The sequence below is a fragment of the Podarcis pityusensis genome (genome assembly GCF_964106645.2).
Source record: "Podarcis pityusensis genome assembly, chromosome: 3".
NCBI lineage: Eukaryota > Metazoa > Chordata > Lepidosauria > Squamata > Lacertidae > Podarcis > Podarcis pityusensis.
This window is the reverse complement of record NC_138026.1, coordinates 38891500-38913083: the sequence shown is the minus strand read 5'-3', so window position 1 is coordinate 38913083 and position 21584 is coordinate 38891500. Positions and strand designations below refer to the sequence as shown.

The following is a 21584-nucleotide window of genomic DNA, read 5'->3' as shown; positions in this document are numbered from 1 at the left end:
TGAACTCAGAGCCATAGCCTCGTGGTCTCTTCTAACTCTGTGATTCTATGATTCTATGAAACTGAAACATGTGCATCCAGGAAGGCTGAAGAGATTATTCATGGAACAGCCATGCTTCAGCAGATAAGAGCTTGCCTCACTAATGCAGTGGTTATACAGTTAACTTATTCCTGCAATACGTCATTTGAAAAACTATAGATTTGGTGTGAATGCAATTTTTAAAAAATTAAAATAAATGTGAGTTAACAGAAGGCAAAGAATCTCCACTTACTGTACTTGCGAAGCTTTTCCAGGAGCAGGTTCAGCTGAGTCTGTAAAAGCAAAGGAAATTGCATCAAAATGGAGAATGGGAGATTAGGCACACAGGACATAGATTGGCGTGGCCAGGTTTCATGTGGGGGGGGCAGAACCTCAGTTAGTTAAATATTTTTATTGATTTACCGTATTTTTCGCCCCATAGGACGCACCTAGTTTTTTTTTGGGGGGGGAATAAAGGGAAAAAATATTTCCCCCCCCAGGCACGGGGCCTCCAACTCCTCTCGCTCTCCAGGCTTCAGCGAAAGCCTGCATTCGCCCCATAGGACGCACACATTTCCCCTTCATTTTTGGAGGGGAAAAAAGTGGGTCCTATAGGGCGAAAAATACGGTACTTGGTGGGGGCAGCTGCCCCCCCGCCTCCTCCCGGGCTACACTTATGAGGACATATCATTACTTGCATGCATCACTTAGCACGAGCTCCCCATGCATACATGCGCTTGCTCAAATGGAGGTGAAAAGGAGAATGAGTGCATAGGATCTGTCAGTCCACAATACCAACACCTTCACTTGCTACTCGTAGTCAAACCGCATTAGCAGCAAGAGAATTAAGGTGGGAAGCAGCAACGCCATACCATACCACTACCAGAATTCTTCCACCCGACTTCATACGTACAACTTGGTACATAAATGCTTCTCTTACCCAAGTGGCCTTTAGGAATGTCTCCTTTCTATGCAATGGAAAGCACCACCAATTTGCTAAATGTGAGCTACTCTTTTAAACACTGAACACAAGGGTAAGCCAATATGGTGCCCTGCAGGTGTTGTCAGACACCTGATCCCATCAGCCCCAGCTAGCATTAGCAGTGGCAGGCGTGGCAGGGGCTTTGGCCCAACGAACCTGGAGGGCACCACTTTGCCTTCCCTTGACTTACACTACGCATTCACCTGGCACATAGATATCCTGATCCATGTTATTAGATGAACCTTACATGGATTAAGTGGATGGTTATGATCAGACACAGTATCCCCAAATGATGAGGGGAGTCTTGTACTTTGCCAGATGCAGCAGATGTTTGCACATAACTCATCAGGAACCAGATAGGTTTCAATAAACACTTTTTTCAGCCATTAGGGTGTGTTGGTCGAAGTTACAAAATGTTTAAAATATAGACTATGCATTGACTTAGTGGTCTAGTTTTTGTTTCAAATGGTGATTCACAAAGCCAATCACCTGCTAATGAAGACACATCCACCACCAATATTTTTTCCCTTCCCTCACGGACCTCCCTTGGCATTGCACAGAGCCCAGGGAAATGCAATTTTCATGTTGGGCAAAAGAGGGTCAACCCATCCAATGACTCACCTGGCATGCACAGAGAAACTTGTTGGAGGAGCAGAGTCAGTTTCTTACCTGGCATTGCAACCGAGAGGCAAAAACAGCAATGTAGGCTTGAGAACTGATTTTTTACCTTTCCCTTGCCCCAAAGCCCAGTGAGTAGTAGGAACAGACCTGCTCACCTCCCCAAGTCCTCTGTGCATACTAGCGGACCCTCAGGAAGAGTGGGGTTTTGTTTCATAGCGTGCTGGGCTTGGCAGAAGCCAGAAGCAGGGAGCATCTTCCTCACCTGTTTAGCCTAGCACAGAGACTGGCTCTGCTATCCTATACCGTCCCACTTCTCCCCAACCCTATTCCAGCCACCATTATCAGGCCATTCAAGGGGGCTGGGGGGATGGGAAGGCTTTGTGGCAATCCCAAGTAACAGAGGGATCTTCAGCTAAGCTGAAACGCCTTGGCCCTGCTATAAATTTCATCTACTTCTCCGCATGCCTGAAATCCTCCTTTTGCATTTTGATTTTGGAAATACATACCTACACTTTCTACCCATGGAAAATGACTTATCTTTGTAAACCCGTTTTCTATTTGAAAACCAAGCAACATTTTATATTTAACCTCCATCAGTAAAGATTTCATTTGAAATCTTTAAGATGATATTTTAGTTTCCTGTTAATTACGCTGCTTTGGATGAATACTTTATATTTGACTTTCTTTTGTAATGTTTTCTTTTGGATTGTTTTATTTGCGTACTTTGAGATTCCCCCACCTTAAAAATGTAAAGCAGGATGGAAATGAAATTATTATTAATAATAATGATGATTCACAACTCCCATTCATTCGAACCAGGAATTATGGGAGCTGCGGTCCATCATCATTCATGTTGGCTACGCCTGATTCTACAGTGTGTGGCAGCCTTTCTCCAGAGTTTCACAAAAGGAGTACTGCTGGAGGAGAAAAAGAACTAAGGCAGATTTCATACATATCTTCTGGGATTGTGCAAAAGCAAAACATCTCGGAGTTATAATTTTGAATATAGCAGGAAATCACCAGCTTTGCATTACCAAGAAATGCAAACACAATCCTTCTTTGCATGCAGTGAAGTTATAAATCCCTATCTCTAATTAGTAACTACTCTTTTGATTATGGTGAAACTCTATACAGCCCAGCAATCGAAAAATAAAAACCCTCCAACCAACCCACAATGGCTGAGGAAAGCTTGGGAATATGTCACAATGATAAAGCTGACAGAAACACTTTAAAATATAATGATCAAAACAAGTTTATGGGCTCTGTTCATTCAACAATCAAATTGCAGGCAAAGTACCCCTGTATATTCTTTTTATGTTAATTTAATAATGTATATTCTTTTTGTGTTAATTTAATAATGTATATTCTTTTTATGTTAATTTAATAATATCTCATTATGCAAGCTATTTTCTCCAACCATTTTCTCTCTTTCCATTTTTCTCAATATATTTTACTTTGCCCTCTATTTGGATGATTGTGGTATTTAATTTAAAATTTAAAAAACGAAAGTGAAAAAGAAAATGAGCTTTCCCCTCCATCTCTAACTGAATTGAACCCAAGTCCCTTTGCATGCAAGGCACACAGTCCAACCCTGAGCTACTGCCCTTCCCAGGTCCCACCACAGATTTAATACGTGGTTTTTAATGCATGGGTTGTTGAGGGAACCAGCAACAAAAATAAAAACCCTGCTGTGGAGTGGAGGCATTTTTCTAACGTTACATGAAGCAAAACTGATGTGCTAGAAATAAGAATTCTGGCTGAAATTACTGCAGTTTGATAAATAATGAGTCCACGAAGGTGATACATTTACCTGCAGCCCTTGGTTTTGCCTCTGCCTGCTTTTCCTCTCAACTCCCCTATAGCTTCCCCTCCAGCCATCCTGAGCTGGTAAAAGCCAACTAAAATAAAAACTGATGAATAGGGAAAGGAAGCAGAAAAACAGAGAAGGCTTAACACAGAAAGAGCAGAAGACACAGAGGTCAGATTTACAGCTAAGAACAAAAGGAAAAATTAGGAAAAGCATCAGATAATACTGTTAGGAGAAGGGAGGGGGGATGAGAAAAGGAATGCTCAACCCCCCAAGGTTTTTTGGGTTTTGTTTTGTCTTGTCAAAGCTATTAATATTTTTAGAGGGTTCAGAGAAATGATAACACTTTAAATCTACTTTACTGTCTCAATGGGACACCCACAGCTAGCTTCTGTTGACTGAAGGGGCTCGCTTCAAATGTGCAAATTCTCATTATACAACAGAAAGCAAAGCTTTTTAAACCACACATTTAGCTCTGATAAGAAGTTGCTTCGGGGTCTGCAATTAATACAGACGCTAAACATACAGTATTAAACTAATACAGATTCCCATTTTGGCAATTCATTCGCTCCCTGTGCAACATTCAATGCTTTCACATGTGGTGAACTCTCGGTTGCAACTTTCGGCAGCCACAGCCCAAGAGAAGGTGGAATGACGGAGGCAATGGTGGAAGTGCGTGCAAGTGTGAGTGTGCGACTAAAGAGTCCAAGAAGCCCCACATAAAATGTTGCAGAGGCAGATTGCAAAAGCGGGTGTGTGTGTGTGAGAGAGAGAAGCCATTCATGCTGTTTGTGAGTCATAAAAGAAGGGCAAGGAACAGAAGTGAGGCAGAGGGGCGTGTGGAAGAAATGTGTGGTGCAGTGTTACCTGGAGATCGCACAGGCCTTTCTGAAATTCAAACATGGACTACAGAAAACAGGGAGGGAGGACAGAAGGAATACCCCAGTATCCTCAGGGCAATGTTGCTTCAATATCAGGAAAAGGCAAAAAGCCACTGAAGATTTGCCTCAGTTTACTACAGCAAAGGCTATACCTGTCATATCACAAAACCATTTGAGGTTGCCATTTTGAGCATACATCCTAGAAAATGGAAATCCTGCTGAAACCAGCAGGGATTGCTTCTGAGTAAACAAGGATGGTCTGACAAGAGGAATACATGAAACTGAAACAACTCATGCTGTCTGCCTAACTTTGCAGTCCCGTTGTGTTCATAGAAAATGGAAAGGAGTCCCAAGAAAGGAGAAGGTTTGCCATGCCCATACCTTAAATTTGTTTCCCACACTGATGAAACTGAGCTTCCCTGCTTTTTGTTTATGGTCTTTGTTGTTGTTCGTGTTGGATTCAAAGAGCTGCCGGATAAATTTATCTTTGGATTCACATATAAGGGACTCCAGAGACATATGCAGAGCGTCGTTGTTTTTCTCCACAAACTGGGTCTGAGGAAAATAATGAAAATAATGTTAGGTAGGAGGGAAAGTTTAGACATGTCTATGCTATCACTTGATCACTGTGGCACCTGGGGAGAAATTGCACATAGGAATATGGCACTGCAGACCAAACTTCAATGATTTTAAAAAGCAGAAGCAAAATTTGTTTTACTTCATTAGGTTACACCATTCAGAAACTTTTAGTTGCTCTCACAAACAGTGTTGCCAACTTAGATTAACACCTCTTCCCAATGAAACTTCTTCAATATTCAAATTATCTGGTGGGGTCCTAAGCATGATGTTGAGTTCTTCCTATAGCCTTCGTAGATTCTCACCATGTAGCTGAATATATTTTATCTGCTCAGCCACACTCACAAGGATCCACTACACAACAGATATAAATAATTTATTTTTAAAACTATACAGAAAGATGAAATTCAGTAAATCATGTTCACTTACTGTCTCGTAACATACTGCTCCTGCAAAATGTCTGATTATAAAGCCCTCGTCATCTCGGATATTTCTGTGAACAGCCAGTTTAGATTTCCTGGGTATCTGAAATTTAAAACCAACATTTTATTTATGTTATTTATTTATAGGTGTCATAGAACTATAAAATCATAAAGCACAAAACAAATGACCAACTACGTACATAAAACAGCAAAGAAAATAGATTAGAAAACTACTCTCCCTTGTAAGCCCCATGCATGTTTACATGCCAGTTCTAGGCAGCCATTTTGGCAACCCACAAATTAATGTACTGCTAAATGGCAGCTCTTCACTGCCCTCCTGGTGTTCAACTAAAAAGGGCAAGAAAGTGAAGGCAGTTAAGACTCCAACCACATGGACTGCACTGGTCCCTGGTTGGGTTATGTATTTATTAATTTAAATATTAATGCCACACCTTTTGTGTCAAAGCAGTTCAAAGCATACAAGACATACAGAATAGCTTTGACACCTATTTTAAAAAAAACCCCAACAACAACAAAAATGCGCAACGGCAATATCGCAGCTATGGGTGTCTTGAATGCCCTCTGAAAGAGAACACTCAACATGCAACTGAAAACTAGCAATGCAAAGGCAGACCACACTTTCCCAGGGACAAAGTTCCAAAACCTTGGGCCCAACATACCCCCCCCCCAAAAAAAACACCCGCCTATAAAGCAAATCTTAATGAACAGGTATATGAGAGAAGACAGTCCTCATGTATGTTGGACCTGGGCACTTTAAGTCTTTAAAGGTGAAAGACAACTCATTAAACTGAACCTAGAAACAAACCAGGAGCCACAGCCGGCATGTCAAAATTGGTGCCACATGCTTTCTTCAGCCTACTCCATTTAACCGTAAGGAAGCCACATTTTATATTGAGTTTGTGACCAAGGCAACTAGATTGCAATCACAGCCAGCAGGGATGGTGGTCAAGGTTTTATTAGGGAGATAGACATATTCGTTTTTGCAATATGATCACATTAGTGGTTTCATTGTAGCTTGGTGGAGTATTGTGTATCGGAATCTTATCTGTATATGTCACTTGGAGAGTTCTTGTGGAAAGTGGCTAAGAAATTAAATGTGATGCACTGCAGATTCTTATCCACCTCCTTTTAAAATTCTGTGACTCAAATGAACGTTGGAGACAGTGTGCAATTGTACTGACTTTCTCCCAGAACCTCAGAGACCAAATGCTTCTTTATGCTTGGTCATGGTAAAGAAATCAGGAGTGTACGTTTATAATATTCCCTTTTGTTTTGCTGTAAAGACATATGGAGATAAAACCTGCCATGACTATTGCCAAGGACGAGTCCCTGTATTGGGGTCAACACACTGGGTTTCATAACAAATGGGTTGATTCGGAATTTAAGGTGGCATGATTGCTGCCATGGGTGCATCGGGCATTCATCTGTGTAGCCCATCCATTATGTAAAATGGCACCCTTAACTAAATATTTTGGTTATTTTAGAAATATTTTAGATAATGTCCCATTTGTGGAGATGGAAACTTTTTGCTAAACCAAGCTGTCATGTGGGAGAGAAGGTGATTTTTGAGGGTTGGCGAGTTAACCAAACATTGCAAAGCAAACATTTCCTTGTTCCCTGCAGTCAGTCTCTCTGTCCTTGTGTCCTGAATTCACACATTGCAATTAGAAACCAAAATACATATACATGCAATTGTAGCTACACTCTCTCCAAGCAAATGAGCCTCTATACGACCAGTATTGTCAGTAGGAAAGCATTCTGGAACATCTGACAGAAAAGGGATAATGGGGGAAATAAACTTGGGGTAAATAAACTGATGCCAATATAAAAAAAAATAAGCCTACCGAGAGTCTGAAGTGATCTTTGTGCTTCTGATGTACCATTGATGTAAAGTGCTGATCACTTGGCTGGGGAAGCCGATTTTCTTCATCCAAAATGTCAAGAACACCTATTAATTTCCCTTCAATCAAATCTGTTTGCAAGACAGAAGCCAACAGGCTGGTTAGTACAGTATATACAGAGTAGTGACAAGAGTGTTACCAAGCAATACAAAGCTTTTACCTTTCCTAAATACATCTGCTCTTGAGTAATCTGCAGAATCTGCCAACCGCTATTCTATTAGCTGATATATTAAGTGGCTTAGCAGTAAATGTCAACAGCCTAAGCAACAAACCTGTGGTTTGTCAACAATATGTGAATTCAGACGTTTTACAACAATTCGTTTTTGCAAAGTACCTCCAAATTGTGATTTCATATTTTGGTTTATCAGTCCCCCAAACAATCCAGGTTTATAGTGAGGCTCAAAATCAGAACTTAAAATAAACTATGTTTAAGCAAACCACAGTTTCACATTATGTCCCTTCACTAAAATTTCAAAATACGGATCTCTTATCAAATATGTAAGGAGCAGGTGTAAAATACGGCACATTTTCATTCAAAAAATCATTTGAAATGGCCCATTTCACCCTCCTGCTGCTTCCAAGAATGTTAAAGGTTAAGGAAAACAAAACAGATATACCGTATTTTTCGCCCTATAGGACCCACTTTTTCCCCTCCAAAAATGAAGGGGAAATGTGTGTGCGTCCTATGGGGCGAATGCAGGCTTTCGCTGAAGCCTGGAGAGCGAGAGGGGTCAGTGCGCACCGACCCCTCTTGCTCTCCAGGCTTTGCGCAGCTCTCCGCAAGCCGTGGGAGCCCGGCGCTGGGCTCCCACAGCTTGCGGAGAGCTACCTGTTCTGGGGGCTGGGGTCGGGGGAAGCTCGGGCTTCCCCCGCCCCAACCCCGCGCCGGGGGGGAAAATAATTTTTTCCCCTTTATTTCCCCCCCAAAAAACTAGGTGCGTCCTATGGGCTAGTGCGTCCTATAGGGCGAAAAATACGGTACTACCAATTCAATTTCAAGGAAAACCACAGCAAATAAAACAACTTCTTTTTTTTACACAAACAGCATCTCAGAATTCAACATGCATACCTATACAGTCTTGGTTATCTACATAGTGGACTTCATTGACACCTAAGCCTTCTTTCTGGTAAAGTTCTTGTTCCTATAATAGAAATAATGAAATTATCATATGAGTAAAATACTGCTCATCTTCGGTCCTCACGTAATATGCTAGCAATGTCACACATGAGTGCCAGCACCATCCCTGTTCCTGGCTTGGTTGTATTTCAAGTCAAGCTGATCCTGTGATAGAAGAACGAGTAATGTTCTCAGTGATGAGCCACTTCACAGTCTTAAGCAACCTGAACTTTGTGGCATGAAACAGTTCTGAAATAGCTCGGCACTTTTGCTCAAACTTCCAAAAAACAGCAATCCTATATTTTTCTGGTGCCCTGAACCACCTCCTATGTCATTTGCCTTATTTGTTTCTGGGAATATGATTGTTCAGTATCTCGAACATCAGGCCTTTGTCAAATTGCTAGAGGTGCTATGAAGGCTGACCTTGTTCAAACGATTCCAGCATTGCTGTCTAACTAGCATCACCATGTGCACTGAAGTGGAAGCTGAAAAATAATGTTGTCATTTGGAAGTTTTTCTTCATGGTTTTCAAATCCAGTAGGACATTCAAGCACATCAGTTATATGCATGCTCTTAAATGTTAATGGGGGAAATAAGGCACAACTTTTCTGTGCATCTTCGTAGAAGGAAACTCTAATCACTATTTTTTTATTTTAAAAAATTACATATGTGGGGTATCTACGCAATGCAATATTTGTGTAACTTTTCTCAGGATGACCATAAGTCCATGAGACTCAAGGAGTTGACTCCTAGAATTGCTACAGGCAAAGTTCTGCAGATGTATTGTATCTGCAGATCAGACACTGGTAATAGAAAAACCTCAGTGAAATGACTATAAGCAACATGTATCACATTCTAAAATGGTAGCTGCGTTAAACTGTTGTGGCAAAAACAAGAGTCTTGTGGCACCTTAAAGACTAATGAGTTTGTTCACTGAACAGCCTTATTAACTAGTCACTGTAAATACTTTGCTTTCAGGTAATTATCACTGGATTCTCCTGAATTTCACTCTGCATTCATTGTTGTATGTTCCATTCCCACCACCTGCCAAATGAGGATTACACTTCATGCATCTGATGAAGCGGACTGTGGTCCATGCCATAATAAATTTGTTATGGTTGTATACAATTACCTCTTTGAGAATCCTTTCGTTAAAGAACTGCTGCAGCTTCTCATTACAGTAGTTAATGCAAAACTGTTCAAAGCTGTTGTGTTCAAAATATTCTGTAAAATAAAGGAATTAATACGCTTTAAAATTGGTGGGGGGGGGGTCAGTTAGGAAATACACTTATTATAATCTTATGTTGGTTTAAGGCACAAAGTTCCAACATTAGGTCTTCCATGCAGGAACACAGTTGCAATTCAGAAGAGTGAAGTTAGACTATCCACTACTGTTCTCTTTTAAAATACAAAGGAAGTGCTCAGGTAGCAGCTCTGACTTTCTGACGGTAATTGCATACAGAGTTGTGGACTCAATTCCTCTTCCCACCATGGGAATTCTAGTTGCATCCAAGGCTTAATGAGAACAATTTGTTGCCATATTTCTTTAGATTACTTCACATCTTCCATTAAGCTGAAGACAGGTAACATAGCCAGAGTAGCACAGTGGTTTAAAGAAGGAGCTTTGAAACAGGAACTCAGGGTATCTAATCTCTACCCAGCTTACTTGCTGATCTCCCAGTCTCTGGCTCCCACAGCTCCTTCTGCTATAGGCTGATAACACTACTTGTTTATTGAATAATACCGCCCGACTACATAGCACTTTATAAAAAGGAAGTGTCACCACAATATAAATGCCACCATCTAGATCACTGCTTTGGGAAGGTTTCCTGGGATCAGGATTTAGTCATTTGGACTTTTAGCTTCCCCCAATCCAATGTAATGCTCACTCTGCTTTGAATGTCAACAGACTTACACACAACGCTAGAGAGCCAGTGATCACTCCAATGGAAGAAATACAGATCACTAACTAGGTCCCAGAGCACGGTCTGAAAGCAGATGATGCAATACAGCAACCATACTAAAGCTAAACAGCAATTTAGAGTTCCCTAGGCAAAAGACTTACCAAAACCTGCGATATCAAGAACTCCAATGAAAAAACAGGACGTCTCAAAAGGGAAACATTGGTTTACCCTGTTTACCACGTGGTCAAAGAGGTGACTGTAGACAGTTTTTGCCAGAGCATCACGTGCATTGTTCGCCTGTTCTACTTTCAGTGGAACCCTGCATGGTAACAAGAGGATATTTGTTCATTTACGCTCTCCCCATTTTTGGTGGCAAGCCCTCACAACACGACTTCCCAAAACAAATGCAAAATGACTGAACAAAAAAAGATACAATCTTCAAAAGCTTAGATAACACCATAAAGATCTAGCAATATGGTAGAATTTTCTTTTCTTTTTTAAAGCCTTTTTTGTCCTCTTAAAGGCTACAAGAAAAGGGGACAAGTGGAGTTCTTACGGGAAGGAATTCCAAAAGCATGGGGGCCACCAATAAAAAGGCCGGGAGCCTAACACCCATCAACCTTGGTGGAGGGCCCAATACCAGTAAAATCTTAAGTTTGCTGTTCCAACATGCATGCATTAAGGCAAAAGACAGGAGTTTCAACACTTGAACATAGCTGTAGGGTACCTGTACCTGAAAACCAAAACGGACTGCGTGGAGTGGTTCATATGCCTTGGAAATAATGCTGGTCTTATGGCCAAGCTGAGCTTGCAAAATTGGAGCTGCTGTGTCTACGGCTCCAATGTGGAGACACCAATTTGCATGAATGGTGTCTCCCCAACATGGGTGCTGTATACACAGCAACGTCAATTTTCATTATAGCAGAGGACTGAAAAATGCTGCCACCCTCATGGAAACTGGGGCAGCCACAGCCACGCTACCTACATGGATGCATCAGTTCATGTGAAGAAGAAGAGTTGATATCCCACTTTATCACTACCTGAAGGAGTCTCAAAGCGGCTAACATTCTCCTTTCCCTTCCTCCCCCACAACAAACACTCTGTGAGGTGAGTGGGGCTGAGAGACTTCAAAGAAGTGTGACTAGCCCAAGGTCACCCAGCAGCTACATGTGGAGGAACAGAGACACAAACCGGTTCCCCAGATTACAAGTCTACCGCTCCTAACCACTACACTACACTGACCCCAGACAGTCTGCAAGCCCAAAAACAGCCGCATGTGTTAGCAAGGCGATTATATGGAATGCTGCTCTGTGGTGAACTCCTTTAAAAGAGGTCATACATCCTCTCTCTAGGTTCCCTGGAACTGCGTGAAAGCTGTATCCAAATACTGAGCACATAACATCTCCCTTCATTATGTAATACCAGGAAGAGCAGAAATTGATGTACTAATCCCTTGCATATCCTCTAGTTCCACTCTGTGGTAATAGGTAAAGCAGCTCTTTGGCATTGCTCATTTAACCACTTCAGTGCCCTCTGCCTCCCCCCCTTTTTTTTAACTGTTTACATCCTGTTTTATGTAACAAAGCACACAAGATGAAAGATTGCTATTTAAAATGCTTAAAATCCACAATCGGAAGGAAGCAGACTCAGCTGAAAGTGGGAGAGCATGGAAGATGAAGGAGGAAAGGCCGGATTCAAAACACTGGACCCTGAGGAGAAACTGGAAAGAAGAGAAGGAAGTGTCTCAAACAAGGAAAGGATATTACAGGTATATTTCTTTGAGGGCTGAGCCAAATGTGCTATTCTCAGCACACACAAAAAAGGTGTTTTAAAATTGACCTTCTTCCTGGTAACAATGATCTCATCACACAGCAATTTAGGTTCGGCAATGTGACACCACCCCTGAGGGCAAGAGAGACTTATTTGAACAATGCCTGTTCAGAAGAATTGCCCTCACTCAGAATTAGTTTTATGGGCTACATGATGGGGGGTGGCATGAAATTATAGCCAATCAGGGACTATTGCAGCTGCCTAAAACTCAAAATATTGGAGAGAAAGGAGGGTCATCTATAGCCCAACCTCCTGTGAAGAGTGCCTTCTCATTGCAGTAACTAGCCACAAAAATGCACACCCTGTAACAAACCACCAAGAGCAGGGCATGCCTTTTGTGGAAAGTTTGATTCGTTTTATTCACAAGCATACAGGTATGCACTGAAAACAGACATAGACACAAAGAAAGCTAACAATGAAAATAGGTTTTCCAAGACAGCTTTTCTGTTGTGATTGGGGGGGGGGGGATAGAAACTTTAAGACATTTCACTTCTTTGCCCTCTTCCCCCTTACCTTATTTGCAAAAAAAAAAGAGTAAAACAACCGAAAGCTGCACAGGGAATCTGATCTGTTTTGGGGGCAATTTTAAGCCCAGCCTGTTGAAAAAACACAATCCCATTTGCACCGAGATGCTGACACTGTCAGAGAAAAGGATTAGGAGTTACAGTCCTCTCTACACTGCGCTCTTCTCTAGGTCAACACAGAGAGGAATTGTAGAGAGCCTGCAGGGCAGCTGTCTAGCATTACACCATTCTTAGGGGTATAAAAGGCAAGCTTTCCTCTATCGCAGTAACGCCTCTCCTTTGTGTAAAAACCCTATGTAAAGGCAAGCTGCTGTGCATTGGAATTCCCCGCTATTGCAAACGAAGTATCTAGGAAATGAAGGCTCTGTTCATCTGTTCATTAGGAATGGCTGCAGCTACATTACATTAGAGTGTAATTAGCCTTAATGTACTATCTCTTGATTTATCTTAGCGTAATAGGTACTGACAGCAATCCTATCTTATAAATAGAGGGAAGGTTCCTTTACATTCCCCTTCTGATACGTTTAAGAGCTCAGCGCTGTAATCCTCGTCGTTCATGTCAACTGCCAATCTTTTATATAAGGCACTATGCACACCATAATTTTAGCCCCCCCCCAAAAAAAACCCCAGCAACTTTCCACAGTAGATTTCAAAATTAAAGGAAAATTGAAGGAAGAAGAAAGTAGTATACATTAACACCTGTAGTTTAGAAGTAACTATATAGTCATCTATACTATAAAATATGATGCTGCAGAACCTCTTCAAAACAGAATGCAAACTTATCCCTCAATATTATTTCTACAGTATTGGGGGGTGGGCACCCCAGCCCTAGAAATGTGAAGGCCTGGGAGGAAATGGAAAATGTGGGGTAGGACCCATTCCCCCCCCCCCCGTATTGTTCTGGATCCCCCCATTGTTTTGGAAACACAACAGGACAAAAAGCAGAAAAATGGGGGGAGGACTGGGATTTCCCCCAATTCTTCCATTTCCCCCCTCCTCAGGCCTTCATAGCTCTACCCAACACTTTGGAATCTTGAAATATTAAGACAGCCAAAATGCTGTGGCTATAAAAAGATCAAATTCCATGCTTCCAGAAGTCACACGGGTGTCAAATTGCCCTTTTACAGGTTTATGGTCTGTTGTGGGAATACTGGCACAAGCAGCAGGGGACCAAGAATAAGGCAGGACCCATCTAAAATTCAAACCTGTGCCCCCATTACTGCATAATAGTTACATTAAAAACTATTCATTTATTAACTGTTACTATTATTAATAAATTGATTGCTCGCCCTTAACCAACAGGTCCCAGGAAGGTTACAACAACAATTAAAAAATCAGAAATTAAAAATGGTTAAAATAAATTACAGTCATAGGGAGAGGGTGGGCATCTGAAAACACACACCTCAAGTTTGAAAGGCCAGGGTAAATAAATGTGTCTTCAGCATTCGCCAAAAGCTGTATAGGGAAGATGCCAGATGTACCTCTGTGGGAGGAGAGGGGACTAAGCGCCTGCCATGGGGAATGTCCTCTCCTAGGCCATCACAACCCCAAACATCTGGGAGCAGCAGAACTACTAAGAGGGTCCCTCTGCTGATCTTAACGCCAAAGAAGGTTTGCAAGGAAGGGCAAACACTAGCACAATTCATTTGGACAGGGGTGTTTGAGTGTTGTCTAGGGACATACACACCCCCAAGTCAATAATCTGGCCACTGCATTTTCAACCAGTTGAAGTTTCCAAGTCGCCTTCAAGGGCAGCCCATGTACAGCGCATTAAAATAATCCAATCTGGAAGTCGCCAGAGCCATAGAGTACCATGTCCAAGTCATCTCTGTTTATCTCATCAAGCTCATCCCCACTACCTATTAAGCAGCTCATTCTTCCTAAATCTTAATACTTCAGTATTCTCTGTACTTTCAATGGGGAAAGTGCAGCAATCATCTTTTTGTTGTTATTGTTGTTCTTCCTTTAATCACTCCAAAAGTGACTGCATTTCGTACATTTTCATAGAATCACCGGGTAGTATTCTACTATGTTTTACTCAGAGCAGGCCCATTTAAATTAACGAACGTGACTAAGTCAGGCCCATTAATTTGAGTGGGCCTATTATGAGTAATGCCTGCTTGAATACTGCCCATAGAGTCAGACAAGACCTCCAAGGTCACCTAGCCAAGTCTGCTAAACATGTAGGAAATCCAGCTTCTTTAATCAGTAGCCTTCAGTCTCTGCTGAAAACCTTCTGAAAAAGGATGGTCTATCATTTTCCAAGGAAGTTTTTCCAACTATTCCGCTGAATAGTTAGTCATGTCAACAAGTTCTTGCTCATGTTTATAATCTAAAAATGGACACTTGTTTTGGTTTAGAAACCTGTTCAATATTTGACACAGAATTTAATCTAGACCTGGGGCTCCTTCAGATGCCCTAGTTATTGAGCATTCATCCTGATTTGCTTCCATAAAGCTTACGTGGAAGTTAGATGATATCTGTTCTTTATTGAACATTTGTTCCAATTTATTTGTTATACAATCGGCATTCATCCCGATTTGCTTGTGGGGTGTTTATACATGTTCTCATTGGCCAGTCAGTCATCTCAATTTTCCCCGTCACTTACTAACTGCAAAAGTTCTGTTTCTGAATTAAGGCAACCCCTTGAATTGTGCAAACCTAAACTTCCTGCTTGAATCCCTCCCACAAAATACTGACAGCTTGTTCGGTTCTGCCATCCTATAGCACGGAAAGGAAACTTTTGGTTAAAGATTAAGTTCATCTCACCTTTTGTACCCTGGGAAAGTACACCTTGATTTATTAGCGTGTGGGGGTAGCAACAATGCCCACTGAAAGTTGTTGAAGTGAATGAAGATGGAAACTCATGATATATCAGTGTTTTAAAGGCCCTCCTGGATGCCAAGTAGGTTTACTGGCTCCACTCAAGAAAACATGGGAGGGTAGTGCACCAATTGGGCTTTCAAGTCCCCTACTTCTGAAAGGTCAGTGTGTGATGGGGCATGGGGGGCTACAACAGTTGAGGAAAATTGGGGGAACTCAGCAGGACTGCCTTGAACAAGTGGAAGTATCTTTTCACCATGAGCGCAGGAGTGGTTGCACTGCCTGCTGCTCTGTATCCTTCTCCTTGTACAGAATGACCTGCTTCCCCACTGCTGCCCTCCTACCAGTTGCATTAAGTCAGAAGTGATATCGAAGTGGCAACACATTCTCATTCTGTTCATTAAGAGTTCTTCCCACTGGATTGCGCCTTCTCTTTTTGAGGAAAAGCCAGCCTCATCAGAGAAAGCGATCCTAAGCAAATGGTATGCAAAGGTACGAACTTTGGGCTCTTGACACAATGTCATGTAATTAAAATGGAAATTTGGGGTGGTGCATTGAAATCCCACCTCAAACCAAACCAAGTCATCTTGCAGAAGTAGGCAAGGTTCTCAGTTAGCGTAAATCACTGGTAAGATGAATCATTGCAAGAGTGAGCTGTTAATAGCCGAAGTGACTGAACAGAACCCATCCACAATTCAAGCAATGTTGACAGGAAACAAACCGTTTACATAGCAGGCTATTTGCATAACTCATGCCTATAAAGCGGCAGTTCTGCTGCACAGTGCTGCAAACCACACACACAAAAGAGTAAGTTGCGGTGCTTAAAGAACTAGCGAACATTGGAGTTTTCCACTTCCATCTTTAAAATATTCCAAGGAGCCGTGCAGGCTGCACGCTTAGTACAAACATCATGCTTACTCCCAGGTTTTAAGCAATTATTGTTATGCGAATATGGATTCAAGCTGTGCCGAGACACACTGCAAGGCATTTTCACTTTCCCTGCTAGCGTTTGACAGGTTAATCATTAACAAAACTGCCAGGCAATTTTTTCCCCCTTACCGTTATTGCACAGATATATTCTCTCTTGCACACTGGGATGAAAGGGAGACAGAAATAAATTTGGCACAGCAACAGATGTTTTATTGCTCTTCGGAAAGTGCTATTCATCTTGCAGAACAAAGCAAAAAGTAAAAAGGAAAGGAACGCAACTCTAAATTTCTATTCCGCCATAAACAGTTGCAAGTAAGACATTTCCAAATAGCTCAAAGCAAAGATTTAATAGGCAATTTTTACAATCTCCGTTTTTTAAAAAAGACAACTACCATGTAGGGCAGCTGTTTGGGGTGGGTGGGGGGAGAGAAACAAAGAGAAACACACTGCTTTTCTGAACCACTTACTTTATAACCGTTCCTTTGGTGCCCCCTGCTGTTGTCAGCATGACTCTGGTTGTGAGGCTTACACGCAAATCATCCTGGTCCAAACCGAGGAGCTCTGCACAGCATTCCAGAGACTGGCTAGATTTATTCTTCAGAGTGCAACCACCTATTTTTAAAAGCAAAAGGGGGGAAAACAGCTAAAAAGTGGGTTCAAAAAAAATCATTAAAGTAAGTAACCAGCAACTGCCTACAAAGTCCTTTTCTTTATACAGCTACTTGTAACACACAGCACAAACTATTCCACAAAGCATGAATGAACAAGGCAGAATCACACACATAATAATAGGCATATCTCTTAAGAAAGAAAAAAACCGTATTTTTTGCTCTATAAGACTCACTTTTTCCCTCCTAAAAAGTATGGGGAAATGTGTGTGCGCCTTATGGAGCGAATGCAGGCTGCGCAGCTATCCCAGAAGCCAGAACAGCAAGAGAGATCGCTGCTTTCACTGCAAAGCGATCCCTCTTGCTGTTCTGGCTTCTGAGATTCAGAATATTTTTTCTTGTTTTCCTCCTCCAAAAACTAGGTGCGTCTTGTGGTCTGGTGCGTCTTATAGAGCGAAAAATACGGTAAATCACCACACACAAACAAGGAATCCTCTGTGTTCCTTTGCTGAAGCGCACCAACTTTTCACCAAAGCAGCAACACTGCTCGATGCAAAATGAAACAAAAGTTACTGATCTAACCAGAAGTGCTGCCAGCTTCTTCAAAATCAATATTCCCAAGGTGTAGAACGCCAGCCACCACCCGGAAGAGATCCAGCTTCTCTTCATCATCTAAGCCAATCTTCTTCATCGCAGTGCACATTCTGTTAAAGTCTCCGTGATCATCGAGCAGAGGATCTTTCAGGGAGCCTGATTTCAAGTACTATAAAAGCAAAACAAAAGCAGTCTCAAAATGCTTGGAACTAATATTTCCATTGGTGAACATCCAGCCAAAGCAAGCAAAAGTGTATTTGATGGACAGAGCTCAGAAATACCACACATAAAAATCAAGATTTGTGTTCAAGCAAGGTTTGTCTAGCATTATAGATCAATGTGGAGGACGATGTTGAATGTGGAGAAAGGAGTATATGGGGCAGAGTGATTTGAAACTTCACAAAGATCTACCAGAAGAATGTATGGAAGTAGTGTTAAATATGAGAAGTATCTTCTCGTTTAGAAAATCTACAAGAAAACAGCCCTTAAGAGTGAGGGCAGGAATTATTGTCCTCACTCTGAATAGGCTTCATAGCATTCTGACAGGGTAGCGTGACCCTGTCATGGATGCTACATGATCCTCAACTGTTTGCTGTCACAAAATCAGGTCAAAGCAGCCTGAGAAAGCAGCCAAACATTCAGGCAGTAATCAAGTAGCTGCATAAGGAGGAGCCAAGGACAAAGGAAGTTGCCTCGCACTAATTCAGATCATTGGTTGATCTAGCTCAGAACTGTCAAAGCTGACTAGGAGCTCACTCCAGTGTTTTGGAAGGGAATCATTTGCAGGCCTACATGGAAATGTCAAGGGTTGATCTTTGAATAAGTTCTAACACTGAGCTACAGGCCCATCCCCATTTTGGCCCCCATAAAATGGAACAAAAATGTCTGCTTGCGAACATTTGGTTCAGGCCCAATATTAACATTCCTCAGTTTTGGCACAAGAAAAGTCAGGCGACAGCAATATACGTAGATTATGAATGAAGTGTGGGATCATAAAATTCAGCAGAAAAACAAACACTGGTCTGGCAAACAGAACTGTGTATAGAAGTCCATAGCCCAGTTCTTATGAACTTTTATAGTGCATAAGAATTCACCAGGCAATGGGTTCTTTGTGGGGAGGGAACGTTACACACAGTTATGGTTATTCAGCTGTTTTGAGTTCAAACATCACACACCACCACCACCTCTAAAATCTAAACATTTTAACTAAAAAGCAAGCTACTACATGCAAGGGTGTGGGGAAGCATGCAGAAAAATAATCCTTAAATCTTAAAAGTTCACCGTAAACCAAAAGAGAAGATGCAATTTGACTTGCATTGTGCCCACTTTAATCCCAAACAAGGGAAACACTGATCTAATCATCTAAGAATAAAAATGCTAACATGCATCTGAAAAATTCACATCACGTAGCAATTTAATGAAATTAAAATTTCAAATTATACAAAGTGATCACCTCATCTTCCTGATAGGAAAAGGATAAAAATAATGTAAGCATTAATTGATTACTCCGCTTACTATTATTAAAACATGTTCAAGGAGGTTTAAAGATGAAACAACAAAGATGACTTATACAATGGAATAGCTTGATGAAAGAGAATAACTTATAGTTAGAAAGGGCAGGTGACATTCTTAGGAATCAATTCGAAGATCCATACTGAGATCACAGAATATATATTTGTTTAAACCCGAAGACAGAATTTGCATTCTAATATACCTCTGAAAATAGGTCATCCTTCAAAATCACATATCTATATTTAAAAGGATCCCTGTATTTACAAGATGGATCTTCTCTTCATTTAACATTAACAATCCCTTCAAGTTTTTGACACCAGGCTCATTCACATGGCTTTTAGCCCACAACAACCAAAGCTTTTGATCAGTACAGGGGTCAAGTAGATGTAAAAGACACATATCACCCACTGAACTGAGAGGAAGTTAGTTTTTTCACATGGCATCCACATGAGATGGACGGGTGGAAGGAAAAAGAAAAGTCAGGGCTCCCCGCACCTTTAACAGTTGAGCTGAAGAGGGAATTTCAGCAGGTGAAGTTTGTGACACAGCAGAAACCCTATCACCTTTTTTCACCTGACTACCCTTTGCCCGCACCACAGCTTCCTCAGCAGTGAGAGCATGTCTTACACCTATGATGGCCAAACTTGGCCCTCCAGCTGTTTTCGGACTACAATTCCCATCATCCCTGACCACTGGTCCTGTTAGCTAAGGATGATGGGAGTTGTAGTCCCAAAACAGCTGGAGGGCCAAGTTTGGCCATCACTGTCTTATACAGTCCGTGGCTAAAAGTTTATTTAAGACCCTCAAATGCCACTGGTTCAAGCAGTCGTGTGAACAAATACATAGTTATAAAGCAATGCCCACTCATGGCTAAATGAAGTTGGTTGTGCATTCTTTATATGACTGATCCTTTGGAGAGAATACTGTTATTTTTATTTAATTTTTTTAATTATTACTTACACGTGTCTTATAATAGTAATAAAAATTAATGTCTCCGCGCTACATAGCAATACTAGGAGTTGGACAAATTACTTTATTGGACATTGCAACAGCTCCAAGCTACCACAAACAGATAAATTAATGAATAATCCTAAAGGTGCCAGTACATAAGCTAACTGTTCCCCAATGTGCTTTCTGGGGTATGAATATAAACCATTCCTACATGCCCAAAGAGCATTGCAAGTTACAGAGAGAAACCATGAGTAGCTACTAACCTAAGCCCATCTTAGGCGTGTGGTACCAGCACTTCACTATAAGCCTGATTCTATGCTGCCATATTAGCGATAAAGCACTGACGTGGCAAGAAGATTTGCACTGAGAAAGGGATTTTTTTCCCTCTTGCCTCACTAGCTAAGACTTCATGGCAGCCCCCTTGTAAGAGCAACCAATAATGGACTACAATTGCAATTGTTGTGGGCACTCACATGGGGAGTGAAGCATTTCTGTGAACAGGTACCCACCTGGAGGCTATATACTGGCGATGACTAGGGAGTGGGGAGGTAGGGAAATCAGGCTCAACAACCCAGCCCAATAGCATACCTCTACTGAATTTTGCTTTTCTGCTTGTTTATTTTACTGAGACCAGCATTATAAAATATACTCTGTATCTTTGGGCTTCTGCAAGTATTTAAACTCAACAATGTAGTGAAATGTTAAACTACACAGCAAGCAAAAAATACCTGCTGTGTTGTTGTTTCATTTCTATAAATAGTCAGATTGGGGTGGGGTGGGGAATCCAATTGGGTATTCAATTACAGGCCACTTTCCCTAAAGAAGGTGTGCCAATGAAATTTCAGTGGCTACAACTTGGGCACATAGGCAAGAACAGAACCTCCCAAGATTAATCCATATATACATGAATAAAAGTTCGGTTCATGAAGGGAAGCCACAGCTGAGACCATGGGTCCCAGTTGAAATGCCCTTACATAGAGCAGTGGATAGGTTTTCCAGCTGCACATTAGGATCTGCATGCACTAACAGATGGCTGCTGTCATTTTTGACAGTGCCAATCATTTGTCTGAAGTAGTAGTGGTGGTGACATTCAGTCCCTGTTCTCAAACAAGGATCAGTGCTGCCAAACTGCTTGCATACAAAGCAAAAAGAAGTTGTACCATGTGAACCAGATGTGAAATAGCAGCAAGTGATGGCGGCAGCAAATGCTGCTGCTGCTTTGCAAAGTCTGAGCTTTTAAACATGAATGTAAAACATACGGAGTAGCTCTCATACCTGAGGACTTTTGCGGTTCTGTAAAATTTGCTTATCTGTTTCTTTGGTGGCAAAGTACTGAGTGCAACCACGATTCAAATACTGTTGTGAAGGAAAGGAAAACAAAAGATACAATTAACAACAAAAACTATAGAAGGAAGTAGAAAAATATGGTGTATCATCATTATGTTACAGGATGTAATTGTAACATCATGTTACAGAATTGTAAATTTGCCGCGAGGCCTACTTTATGGTCTCATTTACATCCTAAGGTAAAGGTAAAAGTAAAGGGACCCCTGACCATTAGG

At 41.4% G+C, this 21584-nt stretch overlaps 1 protein-coding gene across 1 annotated transcript in view; it reads right to left on the bottom strand.

Moving 5' to 3' along the window:
* MYO6 (myosin VI) overlaps positions 1 to 21584 on the bottom strand; it is a 105618-nt gene that overhangs the window by 33917 nt on the left and 50117 nt on the right. Inside the window, exons 10-19 of the mRNA XM_080998282.1 lie at positions 21298 to 21378; positions 17548 to 17728; positions 16825 to 16969; positions 10412 to 10569; positions 9479 to 9570; positions 8299 to 8371; positions 7173 to 7300; positions 5315 to 5410; positions 4691 to 4864; positions 272 to 311 (exon numbers count right to left, since the gene is read on the bottom strand). Of these exons, the coding sequence (XP_080854408.1) occupies positions 272 to 311; positions 4691 to 4864; positions 5315 to 5410; positions 7173 to 7300; positions 8299 to 8371; positions 9479 to 9570; positions 10412 to 10569; positions 16825 to 16969; positions 17548 to 17728; positions 21298 to 21378 (1168 nt within the window). The remainder of the gene's footprint in view (positions 1 to 271; positions 312 to 4690; positions 4865 to 5314; positions 5411 to 7172; positions 7301 to 8298; positions 8372 to 9478; positions 9571 to 10411; positions 10570 to 16824; positions 16970 to 17547; positions 17729 to 21297; positions 21379 to 21584) is intronic.